Consider the following 18251-nt stretch of genomic DNA (forward strand, 5'->3'; position numbering starts at 1 on the left):
TTTCAGAAACCTGGGCCCCGTCTTACAAAGAGTTGCGATTGATCCGATCAAAAAACAACTATGGAAAGCAATCAGCGCAAACATCTAAAATACACGACAATGTTTGTTCAAAATGTTTTCTAAATAAAATATGATGTATACCCTTACATCCATCATTGTCATGACAATAATTTGTGCTTTCTCTTTGTTTACCAAGGACATTGTGCATTTTTTAATTAGAATAAATTATTGCATTGATGGACTTTCACAGTTGAGGTTGATTAGATTAATCTTAACTTTTTGTAAGACGGGTCCTTAGAACCATACGTTTTTTCAATATATTTGGAATGGGGATATTTGATGGATGGTTGCTGATTTGTCTTGCCCATAACTGCATGAGCGTGGTATCAACAGATATTGCCATCGATAATCTAAATGAATTATTGGTTGCGGCTGACAATAAGTATTTTGGGAAAGAGGGAGAGAGAGAGAGAGAGGGAGACCTCAATATTATTTGGCGAATGATTTATTGTTCGTTTTCCCTTTTCGCCATTTTTTATGAATTGATTATTTTATCATAAAGCCTATCCTTGATTTTGGTAAATCCACCCAAAAGTGCATGTACTACTCGACTTTTTCATTACTAGATATATTTATTGCATGACCCCCAAAACGGTTGTGGTACGAAGGGTGTAAAAATTATAGTTACCGATTTTAAATCAGAATTTAATTTGACCATAGATATTTGTGAAAGGAGATACCTCAAAATTTTTTATCAAATGCTTTAATGTACGTCTTCATTTCATCAGGGTTTTTTTGCCACGAATTGGTCTTTCATCTTAAAACGCCGTCCGGGAACAACGAGGGAAAGGGTCAAATCAAAGAGCGGGAAGACCCTACTTTACTCAGTTTCGTTTTCGACAATTCGGGTCGATGGGGCCGAAATTTAAGCATTACAACAAGAAAGTAGAGAAAATGTTGATTACATTTCATATGATATTTCGATAAACATGATAAAAGGAATTCGCTTCTGGTTTCCATACAGTGTGGCACTGACAACTGAGTGGTCAGCGCCAGCGACACTGACCGCTGAGTAATACTGAGTATTCGGGCCACATGGACGTGAGGGCGCCCCGCGCGCCTCGCTGCGTCCTTGCATCGCTATCTGATTGTGTGGTCGTGTCATCATCACCCATGTATAATCTTGAAATAATGTCGGGGACACCCCAAACCCCACGGGCCGTGAGGGTTAAATAACCTGACGTTGCATATAATTTTAATTTTTCATCCTATGACTGTGCATGACCTAGGACGTTGGGGATGATATGTAACCCCCAAACTTTCCACATAGAAATCAAAAGCCCTGTTAAAAGAATATATAGAGCATCACCGATAGAGGGCGTTGAATTACCTCTTAGGAAATATACACATTTAAACATTATAAAAGAAAAGATAACAGAATACCTGTGACTGCACATTTTAATAATTTTAATATCAGAATATGCAATATTATTCACACGGTTGTACCTTTACCAAATTTTCAGAGAGTAGTAACTCTCTTTCAATGCATTCATTAGAATGGACAATTCTAAAACATTCTTCGAGTTTCATTCGAAACTTGACATGATAACATTAATTTGATATTTATTTCCTTCATAATCAATGAAATTTGAGAGTAACATTTATGGCATTGCATATGAATTTCACAAACCTCATTTTTTTTCTTACTTTATCTTCAGGAATTTCATCTTTAACGTGATATCGCAAGGTCGGGCAAACAACACATTCGGTCGCCTTGAGACGGGGGAACTCACAGTTACTCAGGTAAACACGGACATAGAACACTTCATTGTTAAAAATACAAATATATACAGTTTGTTACAGGGGACCCGGATATTTTTAAATGGAGACGGGGAGGGGGGTTGATCATGCAAAAAAAATACAATCAGATGGTTATTTTAACGTTTTTCGTACACGTCTATTGAAAAAAAGTGGCGAGCCCTGCGTTCATTGCTCAACTATTAATTCTTTATATTTTTTTCTTGTACTTTGTGATTGCTTAAACGCATAAGATTGGACAGTGCCCCTGTAAGTGAAAAGGAATATGAGGGGAAATTTTTTGCCAGTAAGTAGGACAATTTTTCGTCTATAATTGTTGAAAAGTGAAAAATACCTACATTTTCGGTCATGTATTCTGTCAAATATTAGTGATTTCCTTAAAAGAAAATTGTAAAAAATTACCACACTCTTGATTTGTTTTCATTAAAGAAATAACTATCATTAATTGTCTCTGGTTAATATATTGTCTATTTTAAAAACCCAGACTAACGATGGCAATTACTTGAAACCTATACCGCTGCTTAACGATATTTTTGTTTCGCCTGAACGAAGTTTGGCAGAAACCAAGTAATCTCTTTTCCGGTTAGTCTGTTGCACTGTTGGTCTGTCAGTCTGTTACAAAAATTTTAAGTTTTTGTTCAACTTGTTCCCATCTCTTTATTTCTGCACCAATTATGTTCACACTTGGTACATATGATTCTTGGGTAATATTACCTGTGTGTCCATGAGAATGATGGGGTCAAAGGTCATCTAGGGGTCAAAATGTCAAATGATATGAGATTACGTCCATCCTTTTTTGATATTTTTATTCAACTTGCTCTCATTTCTTTATTTCTGCATCAATTGTGTTTGTACTTGGTACAGATTAATGATCCTTTGGTAATACTACATGTGTGGTGTTCAGGATGATGGGGGCAAAGGTCATCTAATGCTCAAAAGGTCAAATTTTTGTTCACTTTGTTCTCATTCCTTTATTTCTGCATCAATTGTGTTTACACTTGGTACAAAATCCTTGGTTAATATCACATGGGTGTGTTCATAAGGGTGATAAGGTCAAAGGTGATCTAGGGGGTCAAAAGATCGTATTGCATATTTTATTGATCGCGAAATCAGGCGAGACTCGTGGTTGACGAACCAACCTGTTTTTTTTAATCTACCAAATAAAATTGTCAAGTCGTACGCCGATATTGATCGACACGTACAACATTTCATTGCGTGCTACTATGAAGCAGTTTACTCATAATCTTTTAGTTTTCCTAAATCCATGACATTAATGTGACTCTATGATAAAGCCTAAAAGGGATTCCGTGTTACCCCCTTCGGGAGGAAGAGCTGGTATAGTTTCGGTTGCTCCAAACTCCTCTGCCTAGACCTACAATAGGAACCGAATAAGTATGTGTCAAAATGCAACATGGGTAAATCGGATAACCAAAAGGGGAGGAAGAAATGAATAATTTACACCAAAAAAAAAACATAATCATTTAATAGTCAAAGAAAGGTTTTATTCTCGATGGAGGGAGGTTAATTAATTTCCAACATCCTGAAACACACAACGTCGGTGAGATATGCACGGGCCTTTATTTAAAGAAGAAAATGCACTGAATATTAAAAAAGCTATTGACACATTAAAAGAATCGACCACCTTGGAACAAAACTCTGGCAAGAAAATATAAGGACACTCCAAAATGAATTCTAAAGTAAGCTAGTTTACGATGGAGGGTAACATTTTATAGCAAATTACTCTATTTAGTCCAAGTTTAGCCGAATTATTTGTTTTTGACCTTGCTTTCTCTCCCATCTACTTTCTCCTAGTTTGCGACCGAGTTCGAGCAGGAATGCAGGCGGGTAGCCGAGGAGCAGGGTTTGGTGATACCGGATAGGTTCAGTGCAACCGAGATGATCCACTTCAAAGATCCGGATCTTATTCCGGAGATGCTCAACGCTGTAGCCGTACTCAAAGAACACGGTACGATATCAGGCAATATTTTGTGTTATAATATGGTGATATGGATCCTAATTAAATAATTGGCTGAAAATCATCATGTGACAAATCATTTATTTTCAGCTGACAGGAAAATTTGCTAATGACTGGTAGTTCTATTGACCAGTATTTTTTTTTTAATGAGGGAGGTTTATAAAAGAACAAGGATGCACATCACTATCTTATTATAAATAAATGATATGGATCCTAATCACATGATTGACTGAATCTTATCACGTGACAAGGCATTTTAATATTTTAAGCTAACATGCGATATTGCTAATGACTTTTACTAATGTCCAGTTCTGTTGCCCGGTCGGGGTTTATTAAAAACAAGGATACACATTACCATCTAACACACACCATTTTGCTTTGGCACATACACTTTTTACCTTAAGAATTAAGAGTACCTCGTTTGTATAATTCTTACTAATAACCTCGATGTTATGTGCTATTCAAAATTCAAATTCAAATTCAAATTTGAATTTAAACCCACACCAAACACTAAAGGGAGATTGATACATTATATTGGACGTTCATTGAATAGGAGAAAATTTATTTCTCGTTATAAATCGGGGGTAACTTGTTTTGCACAATAGATAAACTATAGGACCAACTCGACAACCCCATAATGAGGCATAACAACAGCAACAACAGATTAGCAGTCATACTAAGCCCAAAATAACCCTAATGTCAATGTATTCAATGCATGCATATACCCTAGTAATTAATTTGTCAGGTCTTGTCAAATAAATGTCAAATTTGAACAGATCTGAACCGAGCGCGCGGAGGCAAATATTACAGGAAAGGGTATATTTTAGGACAGGAGGAAACGAGCATACCAGAGCTTGTTGCTATAACCATGATAACAGTAAAGTTATAGACCATTCCATAGGCTACAGTGACTACGCATTTTATTTGTTCATTTCGTTTGCAGGTACTCTGTAATTACCGTAGGAAATACATGATTGGACATAACCTTCAACACTTTTTTCCTTGTAAAAACACCTCTTAATTTCATGACAACTCCAATTTAAATTGACGTTTCGCTGGCTTGGATCTCGGATTAGTGTCCTCTGCATCTGTGCAGTGCGTTGTAGGGCGAATTTTATTTGATTGTATATGAAAGACAGACCCCCCGCGAAATGGTTTGTGTTTCATATATTTTATGCTGAATAAAATGATATTATTGAACATTATCATAGATAACTCTGAGATATACCACGTAAAAGAGGCAATGTCATTGCAATTCTACATCACTACGTAGTGCCGAAATTTAGAGCAGTTTACAGCACATAAAAGGATTGATTTTAACATTTGGAATTAAACAAAAAAACGTTTGTTTTTTTTTACTGGAAGGTGTACTTTTTATTTTCGTTCTATGGCGTTTTTAATAGACAGTAAACATAAAAATATTTTTGACTGAGTTTCAAAATTGATTGGAAAGTGGAGGGTCGTCTTACAAACGCCCATAACTTGATCAACAAAATCGCTCATATCAATTCGCACCTTATAAGCCTATACAACTTTTGCACTGTCTCTGAATACATACACAGGATTTCTTTCAAACTATTCAAACGTTCAAATTGAAGTTATTTCCTTTCCATTCTGTATGATAATCTAAAATACATTTCAAATAGAATTTAAAGGTTTCGTTATAATTCAACCCTATTTCTGAAATCACATTATATTGAAATTAAATCATGGAACTGCTGCTGAAAAAAAAATATTTGCTAATCCTGAAATGGTACGAACTTTCATTCTGCTTGGCTTCTTAAAAACACATACAGCGGGAAATTTAAGCGGTTTTTAGAAAGGATGATTTCCTGATAAGAACATCCAATTATCTGGACTAAAAATAAAGTTAACCCTATTTGAACTATTAACTGGATGACGTAGTTGAGTCCGCGGGAGGTTAATTTGATTACGTATTTCTTTCTTATGATGTCATACGTTCCATCTTCGACCATTGCGTTTCTGCTTTCGTCACTCCAGAAACAAAAAAATCGTTATCATATACTATCGAGATGCAAATCTCAAAGAAAGGAAAAAGGACTCTCTCTGTCATCTGTCATCGAGATTGTATCGAATCAAATTAGAATCTTGACGCAAGATTTCATTATAGTGCAATGTGGAGGGATAAATTCTGCTTTTACGTCATTTGATCTTTTCAATTATCACTCATTATCAATTGAAATCATTAAGGAAATTATTGAATTGAAATCGTTTTAAAACACTTTTGAATGTATAACAAACTGTTAAAGATAAGTTGTTTGAAGAAGACGGTTTATCCAGTTTATCTAGGATTAAGCTACTTTAAAGATTTTGATTGGCACTCCCGGCACATCCCGGGGCGATGCCAAAGCTGTTTGATATGGGGGAGGCGTGTGTAGGGGGGGGGGCGACCCTAAAAAGAATTATATCTCAATTAAATTAACAGCGGTGACAAATTTTGATAATTTCCTCTCTTTGATATAATTTTTTTTCTTACTTCTATTTTCCTCCATTCTTTAAACTCTTCACTATATACTGTCATGCTACGGTATATTCTTAAAAAGAGAAAAGAATCGGTATTATGTTATGCCCCAGGAAAATTATTGGATTATTTTTCCCATTTCCATTGTGTCCCTGATCGGTAAATCACTGAAAATTGAAGAAAGGTTGTTTTTGTTGATACTGCTCACTTTGTTTTACGACCCACCACTATCAGTACATCTTAATAAACACCTATTCTTACATCGACGATAGTTCAAATAGGGTGGAGCAATGATTACCAGTCATTTGAAGCAATACATTCCCTAACGTGTCAGCATTTCCATGATTTTTCGAACATTTGATGACTCAGTTGACAAAAGCGTCACGCCTTCTCTGGCGCTTGAACACTTGGCGGTTTCATTACCCTAAATTCCAAATAAAACGTCTAAGGGCACTAATTAACAATCCCTTGGTAGTTCCTTAATACGACAACCGACGCGCATAGTATACCTTGTTAATAATCTCTTAGTAACACCTGAACACCAACAAAAATACACCAATTATCAGAATGAGTTCTCACTTTTTTAGGAGTGCATGTTGAAATTATTGAGGTTAGGTTCAGATGACTCTGGCTCGGGTTAATTAGGGGTTCTCTAATTCGAGACCCAGCTGTATGGAGGTTGTTGTCAGTAATGATTAATGAAGCACGGCTTCTTCTTCTGATACTATATTTGTTGGTATTCATATTTCAGATACTGATTAAAAAAATAGATCTTCGGTCAAGAAAACTGCTAGATTTATATACAAATTACGCCTATAGCTATACTATAGTAGCGAATACAGCCAATTCCACACTCAATTGCACGGATAAATTTCATGCATGAGCGCGCTCGTTTGGATCGGGTTTGGACACGAAATTACGAAGGGATCACAGTGTATTCACAGTGTGGAACACAAAAGTGAAATCACCTTCACACTGTAAATCTGAACATTTCAACAGTGTGAATCGCATATTCACATCGTCGACCATGTGAGCACACTCTGAACAGTCACACTGGCGAGGTGTCCACAGTGTGAAAACGTCTCCACACTGTGAAATATGAGCATTTTAACAGTGGGAATAATAATTTTCACATAGTCCACAGTGTAAACACAATGTGATTATACTGTGTGACACTGTTTTTTCCAGCGGGGATAGTTTAGTATTTTTGTGTGTTTGCCAGTTAGTCGTAAAAATATAAGTAAGTGAAACTGCTGAAGGTTTTATTTTGTTGTTAGACTTTTCCTGTGATAACTTCACATCAGTAGACCTAATAATCGACCTTTTCTCATTCATAAACCACGCAACCAGTGACTTTAATAAGCAGACGACATTTTACAACGCATCACCACAATATCGATTAAGATATGTATCGACTTTATCGATAGTTTTAATATTTCATATTCCACAATTCATTATAAATACATTATAAACGAATAAATTAAAATTGATCAATTTAAACAGATGGTATTTTGAATATTATTATGCAATTATTATCATATTATTATTCATGATTCATGGTTAACTGTAAAGACATCAAACTAAAGATCTTGCAATATAAACAAGGAAATCTTATTATTATGTGCCGTTTTTTTCTCTTTCAACAGGTATTAAGACATGCGCCCTCACAAACAATTACATTGATAATACGTCGAACCGAGCTTATGCAGCAGGCGGATTAACCGCGTTTACCCTCTACTTTGACGAATTTGTGGAATCGTGTCGGTTAGGTGTCCGAAAACCGGACCCGAGCATATTTCAGGAGGCCCTGTCGAGACTTGGCGCCGAAGCAAACCAGGTATGCAATATATATATATATACATATATACCTAAAATTCCCCGCTGCCCCTATTTTTCTGTGTGTGTGTGGCGTGTGTGTCTCTCTCTCTTTCTTTATCTATTTGTCTATGTGTCTTTCTGACTCATCCTTCCTCTCCCCCTGGTTTAAAAAAAAAAATCACCTCTCGTCCTACTTTACTTTTACCGCTTTCTTCTACTTCTTTGCATCTCTCCTTCTCTCTGTATTAATCGTAAGCACTTATATTTCTTTGTAGTATTCTTCATAAAAGAAGAAGTGCCCGGTAAAAAAAGATGTGATTGAAACTTTATTTAGCGAGTAATTATTTAGGGAATTCGAGAAATCACGATTTTCCTTCTCAAACGTGGATTTAAAAAGCATTTACATTGAAACTAAGTCAAATGTATTGTATCTAAATGAATGATTATTCCTCTTTATTTGGGAATGGGTATTTTCTCAATACATATAAACAAAACAAATGTCTCTAGTCTATGAAATACGAAATCTAGATTAGGCTTGGTTTGCGCTTTATTTCTCCGATTACTCCGATTTCAGCATTCAGATGTCGGTCAAATGTATAAACCTACATGTGTTAACCATAACGCATACAAGATGTATGACCTACAAGTTCAATCGAGCCGAATGTAATGAATACTTGTTTCAAAGATCAAATGACGACACCTATAAGTGACCATAATAAAGTGTAAATCACCTCGTACACTGTGTTGCCAATTTAGTGTCACTGGAAAAGAGAAAAGGATTCCCATAGGTATTTCGTGAGAAGTATTTCAAGTGACAGTTGTCCTATTTCAGTCGTTTCTGATAAAATATAGTCCAAATAGATTTATAGAAAGAACAATGTGTAATTTTGTTCTATTCACATAATTTTGTAAAGGAGATATTTTTTAAGACTGGACGGTCCTGACCAGGCGATTTGGGAGAGGACGAGTAAGGTCAAATTGGCCACGCCCTGTCAGAGATGCTGTTGCCATGGGTACCCCGCCACCAAATACTCTTAAATCTGAGGCATGCTTGTTATTATATAATGTTCACGAATTTCTCCTTTTAGCAGTCCATATGAATTCAAGCTCTAAATCTTTATAGAAGTCAAATATCCCTCAACTTTACATTAATCACTTATTCATTTTCTGTCTTCTACGAAAAAAAGTACATTATTGTCACGATGAGCGATAAGGATTCTGGTAATTCTGATAATAGGGTGAGAAATAGGATTTTTCCCCCCCAGAAATCCGAGTATTTGGATTTGATATTAGGCTAAATAATTTGGTTCTTCTATTATTCGAAAATATCTAAATACAAGCGGAAAATATCAACATTGTTGATGAGTAAACTAGAAGTTTCATAATATCACGAAAAAATAATAAGCAGATATATACAGCATAATACGCAAAAAGTGTATATAGTGAACTGTGTACGTCAAACACGCATTGAATATACAGTATAGCCTATAAGGCGGCCTACCTGTCAACATTGTTATAGCGTACAAATTTGTTTTATTTACGTACATGTAAAACCTGACAAACACACAATCTACTAGTACAAAAATTTCATGAACATATCAACTACGGACAGGGATAATGTACAATATTATTTTCGAAGTTGTGACACCTCCCTTCTGACTCTTGAAAAGCTAAACATGCTCAAGGAGTATCAAATTCAAACCACTTTTAATATTTATTGGCATGAGAGGAAACAGAACTAGATTGTTAACTCAATGTTTGTTTTGGCAGCCTTTGTTAGCATATTACTTATATTACTATTTCTGATTATGTTTCAGATAGCAGCTTCGTTTTCGTCTCGTAACTACTAGTGATATAGACATAGCAGGGAAAGTAATTCTGCACTTTTTGGGGCACTTTCAAATGAAAATCAGCGTTTTATGAAGAATAATCAGAGCCCCGTCTATGACATAATTTTTTCTTTGGGAAGTTTACACAAAGACCTGTGAAAACAAAAAGAAGCATACTTGATTATCAAGAAAACTGTGAATGTATGAATTTACATCATATCTAAAAAAAAAACTGAACAAAAATTATTTTAATTGACGTTGCTGGCTTTCCAGCAATGAAGAAAAGGGCGAGATTATGTTTCAGATAGCAGCTTCGTTTTCGTCTCGTAACTACTAGTGATATAGACATAGCAGGGAAAGTAATTCTGCACTTTTTGGGGCACTTTCAAATGAAAATCAGCGTTTTATGAAGAATAATCAGAGCCCCGTCTATGACATAATTTTTTCTTTGGGAAGTTTACACAAAGACCTGTGAAAACAAAAAGAAGCATACTTGATTATCAAGAAAACTGTGAATGTATGAATTTACATCATATCTAAAAAAAAAACTGAACAAAAATTATTTTAATTGACGTTGCTGGCTTTCCAGCAATGAAGAAAAGGGCGAGATGGAAAAAGTAAGGGAGAAAGAAGGGAAAAAAAGGGGGAAGAAGAGAAAGAGAAAAATAAATTAAAAAAACAAAAGAAAGGAAGGAAGAAAGAAAGAAAGAAAGAAAGGAAGAAAGAAAGAAAGAGAGAAAGAAAGAAATGGACATTGTTTTTTCGCCTTTGATTGAATTTCAATATTATTCTTATTACTATAGGCTGTTTTCTTGGACGATTCTGAAGTGAACACTAAGGCAGCCGAAGCTCTGGGGATGTCCACCATCTTGGTCGATGAATCGAAAAGTGCTCTAGAACAGCTCAAAATCATGACTGGAATTGATGTGAGTTTACAAAGCGTTATAGCGTTATTCACAATTATATTTATCGATAATTAAGGATACATGGGCGTGTAGGCGCTCAAAAGGGTGTGTGTGTGTGGTGGGGTGGATTAAAGGAAAAGTCCATCAACAAAAAGTTGATTCCAATAAAACGAGAAAAGACATTTTAAAGTTTCGCTTAATTTCACAAAACAGTTATATTAACATCCTTGTCAGTATGCAAATGATGAGACTGATGAGATCACTCACTATTTCTTTTTGTATTTTATTATGTGAAATATGAAATTTTCCAGTTTTCTCCCTGTTGTCAAGTGAAACAACGATTAATTCCTCCCTGAACGTGTGCAATTAGCATTGTTTAATACTATATTGTTCAATCAAGTTGGTCCATATTTTCCAATCTGTAAAAAATTAAATATTGTATAATTCAAACAATTAAAAACAAAAGAAATAGTGAGTGATGGACATCATCAACTGTCTCATTAGCATGTCACTGAGTTGTGCATATCACTGTTTTGTGAAAAATAAGCGAAACTTTAAAATGTCATAACTTTCTTATTTTACCTCCGATTTTGATGAAATTTTCAGCACAATGCATGTTTGATTTTTCTCTATTTATGCAAGTCAACATTTTTGTGGGGTGGACTTGACCTTTAAGTGATGGGTGTATGGGCGCGTGTGTGTGAGTTTGGGTTTGTGTGAGGGGATAATGTGAGAGTTTCGGGGTGTATGCGTGGGTGTGCTTGAGGGCAAATGAGGGTGTGTGTGACGCCGAAGGATGAATATATGTGTATAGTTATCTAGTATAGTTATCTAGCGTCATATACACTCTGGAGGATGGGGTGCTGGTTTGGCGCTTTGGGTGCTTGTGGAGTGCATTGCTGCCCTTTTGGAGAACTATTTGTTTTTTCTTAGTGAAATTTTAACTTGAATCAAGATGCCGTCGCTATTTAGGTTCCTATATAGAGTGTTGAATTGTCACTTTGTCATCAGAGTGTGGAAACTGCTGTTTTAAATATTTATATGTATTTTGCATCGTGATATTGTAACTTTATATGTTTTTTAACCTTGTTAAATCAGGACATTGATGTAAAACAGCAATTCAGTTGATCTTTTTATCCTGTATAAATATTTTCTAATAAATAAATAAATAAATATATTTATATATATATATATGAGAGAGGGCATAACGATGCGTGTCTGCGTGAGGATGAGTGCGATCATGGTGTGTGTGTGTGTGTGTGTGGTTGATTGTGTGAGGGAATATATTAGGGTATGTGTATGAGTGTGCGTAAGGGTGTGTGCGTGAGGGTTAACGAGGGTGGGTGTGTGCGTGTGACGATTAGTTAGGTTAGTGTGTAAGGGTGTGTGTGGTGCTTAGGGTGAATGGGGTGCGTGGGTATGTGTATGAGTACATGTATATTAATGCTCGGATTGTCGATCTGTAAACTTAAACATAATGTATGATCTATGACATTGTATTAACGTATAGCCACAGTCACAACAGACGAAACCGATTTTAAAACCGTCCGATGATGCGCCATTCGAAATAACTGTGTAATTCTCATCCAAAGCACACATTATTTGTTTAAAACTACCAATAATTTGATAAAACTTTAACCAATTGTTGTGTGGAAAGTATGCCTGTCCAACATTAAGAGCGAAGGCGTGACAGTCACATAACTCGTATTCAATCGCCAGAACAAAATAGATATGTATCTAACATGTCACTGACACATACAAAGAGGGGAAAACCCCTAAATCATGTTGACCTCTCCCAGCTGTCTGGCACTTTGGCGACCATGTCAATATCAATCGTCATTTTCTTTTCCCCAGGTCTTCAAGCAAGCCGGACCTATCACCGTTGATCCCGAAGAAGTCACACACAGTTACGTCACAACGAGGGTAAGACCGGCCATTAATGCTATGACAAAGCACATTCTCGTAAAATAGTGTTACAGAAAGATCGATCTAAGCCTGGGGAGTGTTGCATGGAGGGCCTTGTCAGTGATGATTAGCTCTGAGCCAATCAGATGCAAGGTTTTCAGTAGCTTATCACGGCGCCAGAGGAAAAAAATCGCTGGCTATATGTCTCATGAAATCCACCCCGGGTTAGAAGGGTTATTCAGCTAATAAAAAAATATTGTTCAGCTTAGCCATCTCAATAATTCATTGTTTTTTGTCATGTTTATGAGAATGATGAAGAAAACATGTATCAAGCTATTTCCTACCATGATTCATGACGCCTAGGCAAACGGATAAAGATCAACATTAATAAGAATAGACTAATCCTTGTTGGCCTACATAGTTTTTTTTAGAAACATGAGACGATAATCCGTGGGACCTGTTTGCGCTAAAAATTACAATCAAACGCAAACCCTTAAATCAAACTCATCTTAATTTTCAACAAACCAGGGGCGCGTGTTACAGTGAGCTGAGCTTGATTTTATACATAGATGGGATTAAACACAACTCATTGTGAGATGCGTCCCTATGCAGAAATAAATGCCAGTAAGCCATATCTATCTGAATGTGTTTCCTCTCATTTATTATTCTTAAAATCAATAGAAGATTAAAACCCCAAATCGTTGTCATCTTGATCACGGGCGAGGTCATATACTTGGTATCAGAATGATAGCAACATTCTTTTAGGTTTAATCGTTAATCTCAAAATATACATCAAGCTGGAACGTATACAAAATATTGCTTTGGATTTAAATAAATCATTTATTTTGTTCGGACCCTTCTCACTCTGCATAACACAGGGTCTGGCTTTCATTATTAACATCTATTACCATCCAAGATATTATCACCCAATATCGTGTTACACATCTAGTTAACCAGATTGATTTTTCTTTTTTTTTTTACATTGTTTTAATAAACCTCTCTGGGGTGATAATTCTGACTAATGAAATAAAACATTATATATTCGTTTCCGGGCGAGATAAAGATCGGTCCATTTTTATGCAGTTTTCTCGGAGGGAAACCGCATCCTCTTAAGCGGTTGAACGTGAACTTTTAGCCCAGTAAACTTGGGGTCTTTACTTGTCCCCAGAGACGACACATTTTTCTTTATTCACAGTGCTTATTATTATTTATATTATCGCTATGCAGTAGCTGTTTTAATATAATTATCACTGGTTAAAAGGCAAGTCAGTTTGACCCCCTACATAGAGATTATTGAGATCGAGAAAAATATATTTGTTTTTGTTTCTTTGTCACAATATCAAATAGTTCGTCATCAGTTACCAACTGCTATTCCCCTATATGGTGCATAATTATCCAACTAACTAGTTATACGGCATGAAAATATATGATTCACATAATTATTAATCATGAAAATGGTTTTATCTTTTCGTTTCAAACAATTTCAGTCGCTGTCATTATGAGATTCTTACAAGCGCAAACTTTTTCGATCCAATATAAAAGAAGATAATGGTAGGTCATTGGCCTAATTGAAAAAAAAAAAGGTTTAAGGGTTCGGTCGCCTCTATGTTAATCAATTTGTCCGATTTTTCTAGAAAATACGACCTGAAGTATCAGTGTTACCTTTATTCTCTTGAAATCAGTCATTTTATGTCACTTTGTTTAAATCTTTGAATTATTTCTGTTTTAATTCACATCTCTTTATGAGATTAAAACATCGTTATAAACAGACGATTAAGCTTCAAACGACTTTCGTCGTTCCTAAAATCGGACTCGGACAGTAATTCGATTAGATAGAGAGGTTTAAGAGGAAGGAAACAATCAAATCAGAATGGGAAAGGTTGATGGACATTAAATGTCTAGTTTAATAGGGTAGGTAAACCCTTGATATATGACAGACGGATTGGGATAACTGAGAGAAGCTTGAATAGTTAAAAAAAAAGGTGAATCGACCGCACGACCCAGAACGTTCAAGAAATATTGGTACATACATTGCAAACTAATCTTCTATGCGAAAACATTAAGGTTTGTGATTTGATGAATATCTGTCAATATCTGGTCAGGTGGTATCGATATATTTTCTGTGTTTTTCATATTTGTGAGTAGTTATTAGTTATAATTATGAACATCATTTATCCCACCATAATAAACAACTATTTATGATCCAATAGCCCTTGAGAACAGAAGGGTAACGTTACCTGTTGTGGTGTACATTAACTGTATTGATGAAGGTCAATACATTATGTGGTCAAGGTGGTTACAAATTATACAGTGTTCATCTCATCAAAATGTGCAAGTATACACGCGATCAGTTTACAAACTTACAATATTAATATATTACAACGTCTTTATTTACTAGATAAACTAATGGCCTAGTATTTATCAAGGGCCATGAAATGTGGTTTTGCTTTTTCATGCCATGCCACACGTGCTCCCATGTTCAACCCTTTCAATCAGTGATTGTCCAACTCTTATGTAACTCGTAATTATCATGTTAATGATAAGGGTCGGCAGTCGGTGATTGAGTGAAATTGAAACAAAGCCGAAGAAGGGTCAGAAAACCCTGTGCGTAATTTATAGCGTATCTGAGATTATGAATCACGTGTATCATCATGTGGCGATACTGTTCTTTGACATGTTGATTGCTCATCATTACATTGGTCGATCGGGCGCCAATACGGGGCATGCAGCTGAAAATACAGCTGTTTGGGCATCTCCAGAGACTTTTTAATTAAAAAAATTAGACGCTAACGTAATCGGCAGGATTTGGCTCAAATAACATTTTGCTAGTCATTATACTAGTTCTGCAATAAATCAAAGGAGAGAGAGAGGAGAGACTGAGATGTTAAAAAATAGAGAGTGAGACATGGAGGGGGAGGGAAGAGAATTGGACTTATTAATATTCAAATAATCACGTGATAATTGTCGTTGAGGAAAAATGTGAGCAATTATTAATTCTTTCATAGCTTCTTTAAAGATTGTCGTGAAAGTTGAAACGATAGAAAATACTGCGTATGATGTTGGCAATTGGGAGTTTACCATTACCAGTCTATAGTCGAGAAATATATTTATTCGAATGATGTGACTATATCATGGATATGAAACGCATGGTCAAAATAAAAAAAATTGACCCTGATATTCAAATAGAAGAGGATTTGACGAATGACAAAATAATTACCATGTCTGCAGCGGTGCCCGTGTTTAAAGTGGTGATAAGTAGAGAAAAGCAGCTTCTGATGTATTTTGGTGAAAATTCAGGCCTTGTCGATAATACACAAAGAATCCACCGGGATAGAAATTTACAATAAAGTTCTTAATATCACACTCCGCATGCTCCGTGCAAAACCCTAATAGCAACATAAGTTCATTTTTATAGACGTCAAGTTTTTATTCTCTCACTTTATCTCATATTTTGTGTTGTTTTTTCAGAGTAAAGTTCGGTTTCATTTCGCTGAGCTTGGAAACGGGCCTCCTGTGCTTCTGTGCCACGACTTTGAAGAAGACTGGGAGGCATGGCGAAGTCAGGTAACTTTGATGAAATAATCCAGATGATAGTAATCCAGATTAAACAAGTCAAAACCAGACATACATAAAAGCAGCACCAGATTCAACTAGTTCAAACCAGTTCAAACAAAACATACCTATAATCAACACCAGATTTATCAGATTAAACCAAACCAGTTCAAACCAGAACAAACTGCACCAAACCAGGCATTTATACCGAAACAACAACACCAGATTAAACCAGTTCAAACATTTTCAAGCCAAACAATACCAGACCAAACCAGTCATCTATTTACACCTAATCAATACCATATCAAACCCGTTCAATCGTGTTCGAGCCAGACAAAACCGGACCAAACCATGCATCTACTTATGCTGTAATCAACACCAGATTAAACCAGTTCGAACCAGTTCAAGCCAGACCTAACCAGACCATTAGTCTTAAGAATTACACAACAGTAGTTTAAACCAAATCAGACAATAATTTCAAGACGTCGCAGTAATCAAATAATTGGTAACATTTTGAGTACAAATAAAATAAATATCAATCTTTTCATTTTGGCAACATTTAATATACTTTTAGGCCTGCCGCAATATAGATATTACTCGCAATGTAATGAGGAATATTGAGGTACACTGTGCGAGCTTATTCAGATTGTTCCAAACCGTTCTCATTCAGAGGTTTCTCAGCATCTTGGAATTGTATAACCCCATGTTATTCCAAGGTTAAGATTAAGTTTAAAGATCTGTGCCGGTCATTGAAACACAAATCTGTGAAAACTCAATCGAACTAACCAAGGGTTTGCAGCTAAAAAAAACCTGGAATTTCTGAATAAAATTGCCGGCGGTCCTGGGCATATAGCATCGACAGAGCTTGATCCTCAGGCTGAGTTAGAAATCAGAGAGGATATGCAATTTGAACTTGGGAGAAACAATTACCGGAAAAGTGGTTTCTTCTCTACGTCATATTTAAGAACTTAACAGCGAGACTTCGAATCTGTAAGATATGGAACACAGATAAGGTTTAGATGATAACCATATTTCACCACGGGTGTTGACATATCGAGAAAAAATAATGGGGTTTGTGGTAGGAAAGTGCTTCTCAGTGCCATTAAGCAGGGTTCTTGCTTACTATTCAAAAAATGATAACCATTTAATTCTTGAGGGCCCCCTTTTTTTTGGGGGGGTGTATAGCAAACATTTCCTCTCGATAAGCCCTTCACTATGGTTTATTCTGAATTGACCAATGTATTAAACTAAACTTTATTTTTTAGCGTCAATGACTTCAGATCTGTTTCATTTTAAATGTAATGGATCGTTTCATTTTCATTTCAGTTTGAGAGGGCATTTGCTGCCTTTAACATTATTCATTCAACTTTTCAGTTTAGCATTATTGGCACACTTTGGGTATCTTTACCACCCCAAATTTGTGTAACAGTTCTGAAAAAGGAGGGAATTGGTTTAGATGATACAAAATATTAGTTGATAGACAGAGATAGATAGATAGATGGATAGAAAGGGTTCTAGATGGATATACCATTCTACCTCCATGGATAGACAAACAGATAGGTAGAATATGATGAGAAGAGAGATATGAGGGTAGATATATATATATATATATATACATGTATATATATATATTTTTTTTTATATATATACAATTTAGATGAGCAAGGACCTAAACATTGCGTGGGTGCTTCAGTGAGTAATATATTGGCGAAGAAGCTCAAAAAGCATTGAAGCTAGCCATTATGCCATTATGTCTTTTACATCTTCAGATACCTGAAGAAGGCCCAACTAAATGGCCAAAAGCTTGTACTAATAAAAGTTGAAGAAATCCAGGCTACGTCTCTAGCTTCAATGCTTTTTGAGCTTCTTCGCCAATATATATATATATATATATATATATATATATAACCTATATGTGTGTGTGTTTTATATATAGAGAGAGAGAGGGGGGAGGGGGAGAGGGAGAG

The 18251-nt window shown here is 35.7% G+C and overlaps 1 protein-coding gene across 1 annotated transcript in view; it reads left to right on the forward strand.

Annotated features, from left to right (window-relative positions):
- Window positions 1–18251, forward strand: part of LOC129261305 (bifunctional epoxide hydrolase 2-like) — a 76739-nt gene that overhangs the window by 36182 nt on the left and 22306 nt on the right. The window contains exons 3-8 of the mRNA XM_064099543.1: window positions 1719–1803; window positions 3631–3784; window positions 7922–8112; window positions 10726–10848; window positions 12682–12750; window positions 16201–16296. Of these exons, the coding sequence (XP_063955613.1) occupies window positions 1719–1803; window positions 3631–3784; window positions 7922–8112; window positions 10726–10848; window positions 12682–12750; window positions 16201–16296 (718 nt within the window). The remainder of the gene's footprint in view (window positions 1–1718; window positions 1804–3630; window positions 3785–7921; window positions 8113–10725; window positions 10849–12681; window positions 12751–16200; window positions 16297–18251) is intronic.

This window comes from Lytechinus pictus, chromosome 5 (assembly GCF_037042905.1).
Source record: "Lytechinus pictus isolate F3 Inbred chromosome 5, Lp3.0, whole genome shotgun sequence".
Lineage (NCBI taxonomy): Eukaryota > Metazoa > Echinodermata > Echinoidea > Temnopleuroida > Toxopneustidae > Lytechinus > Lytechinus pictus.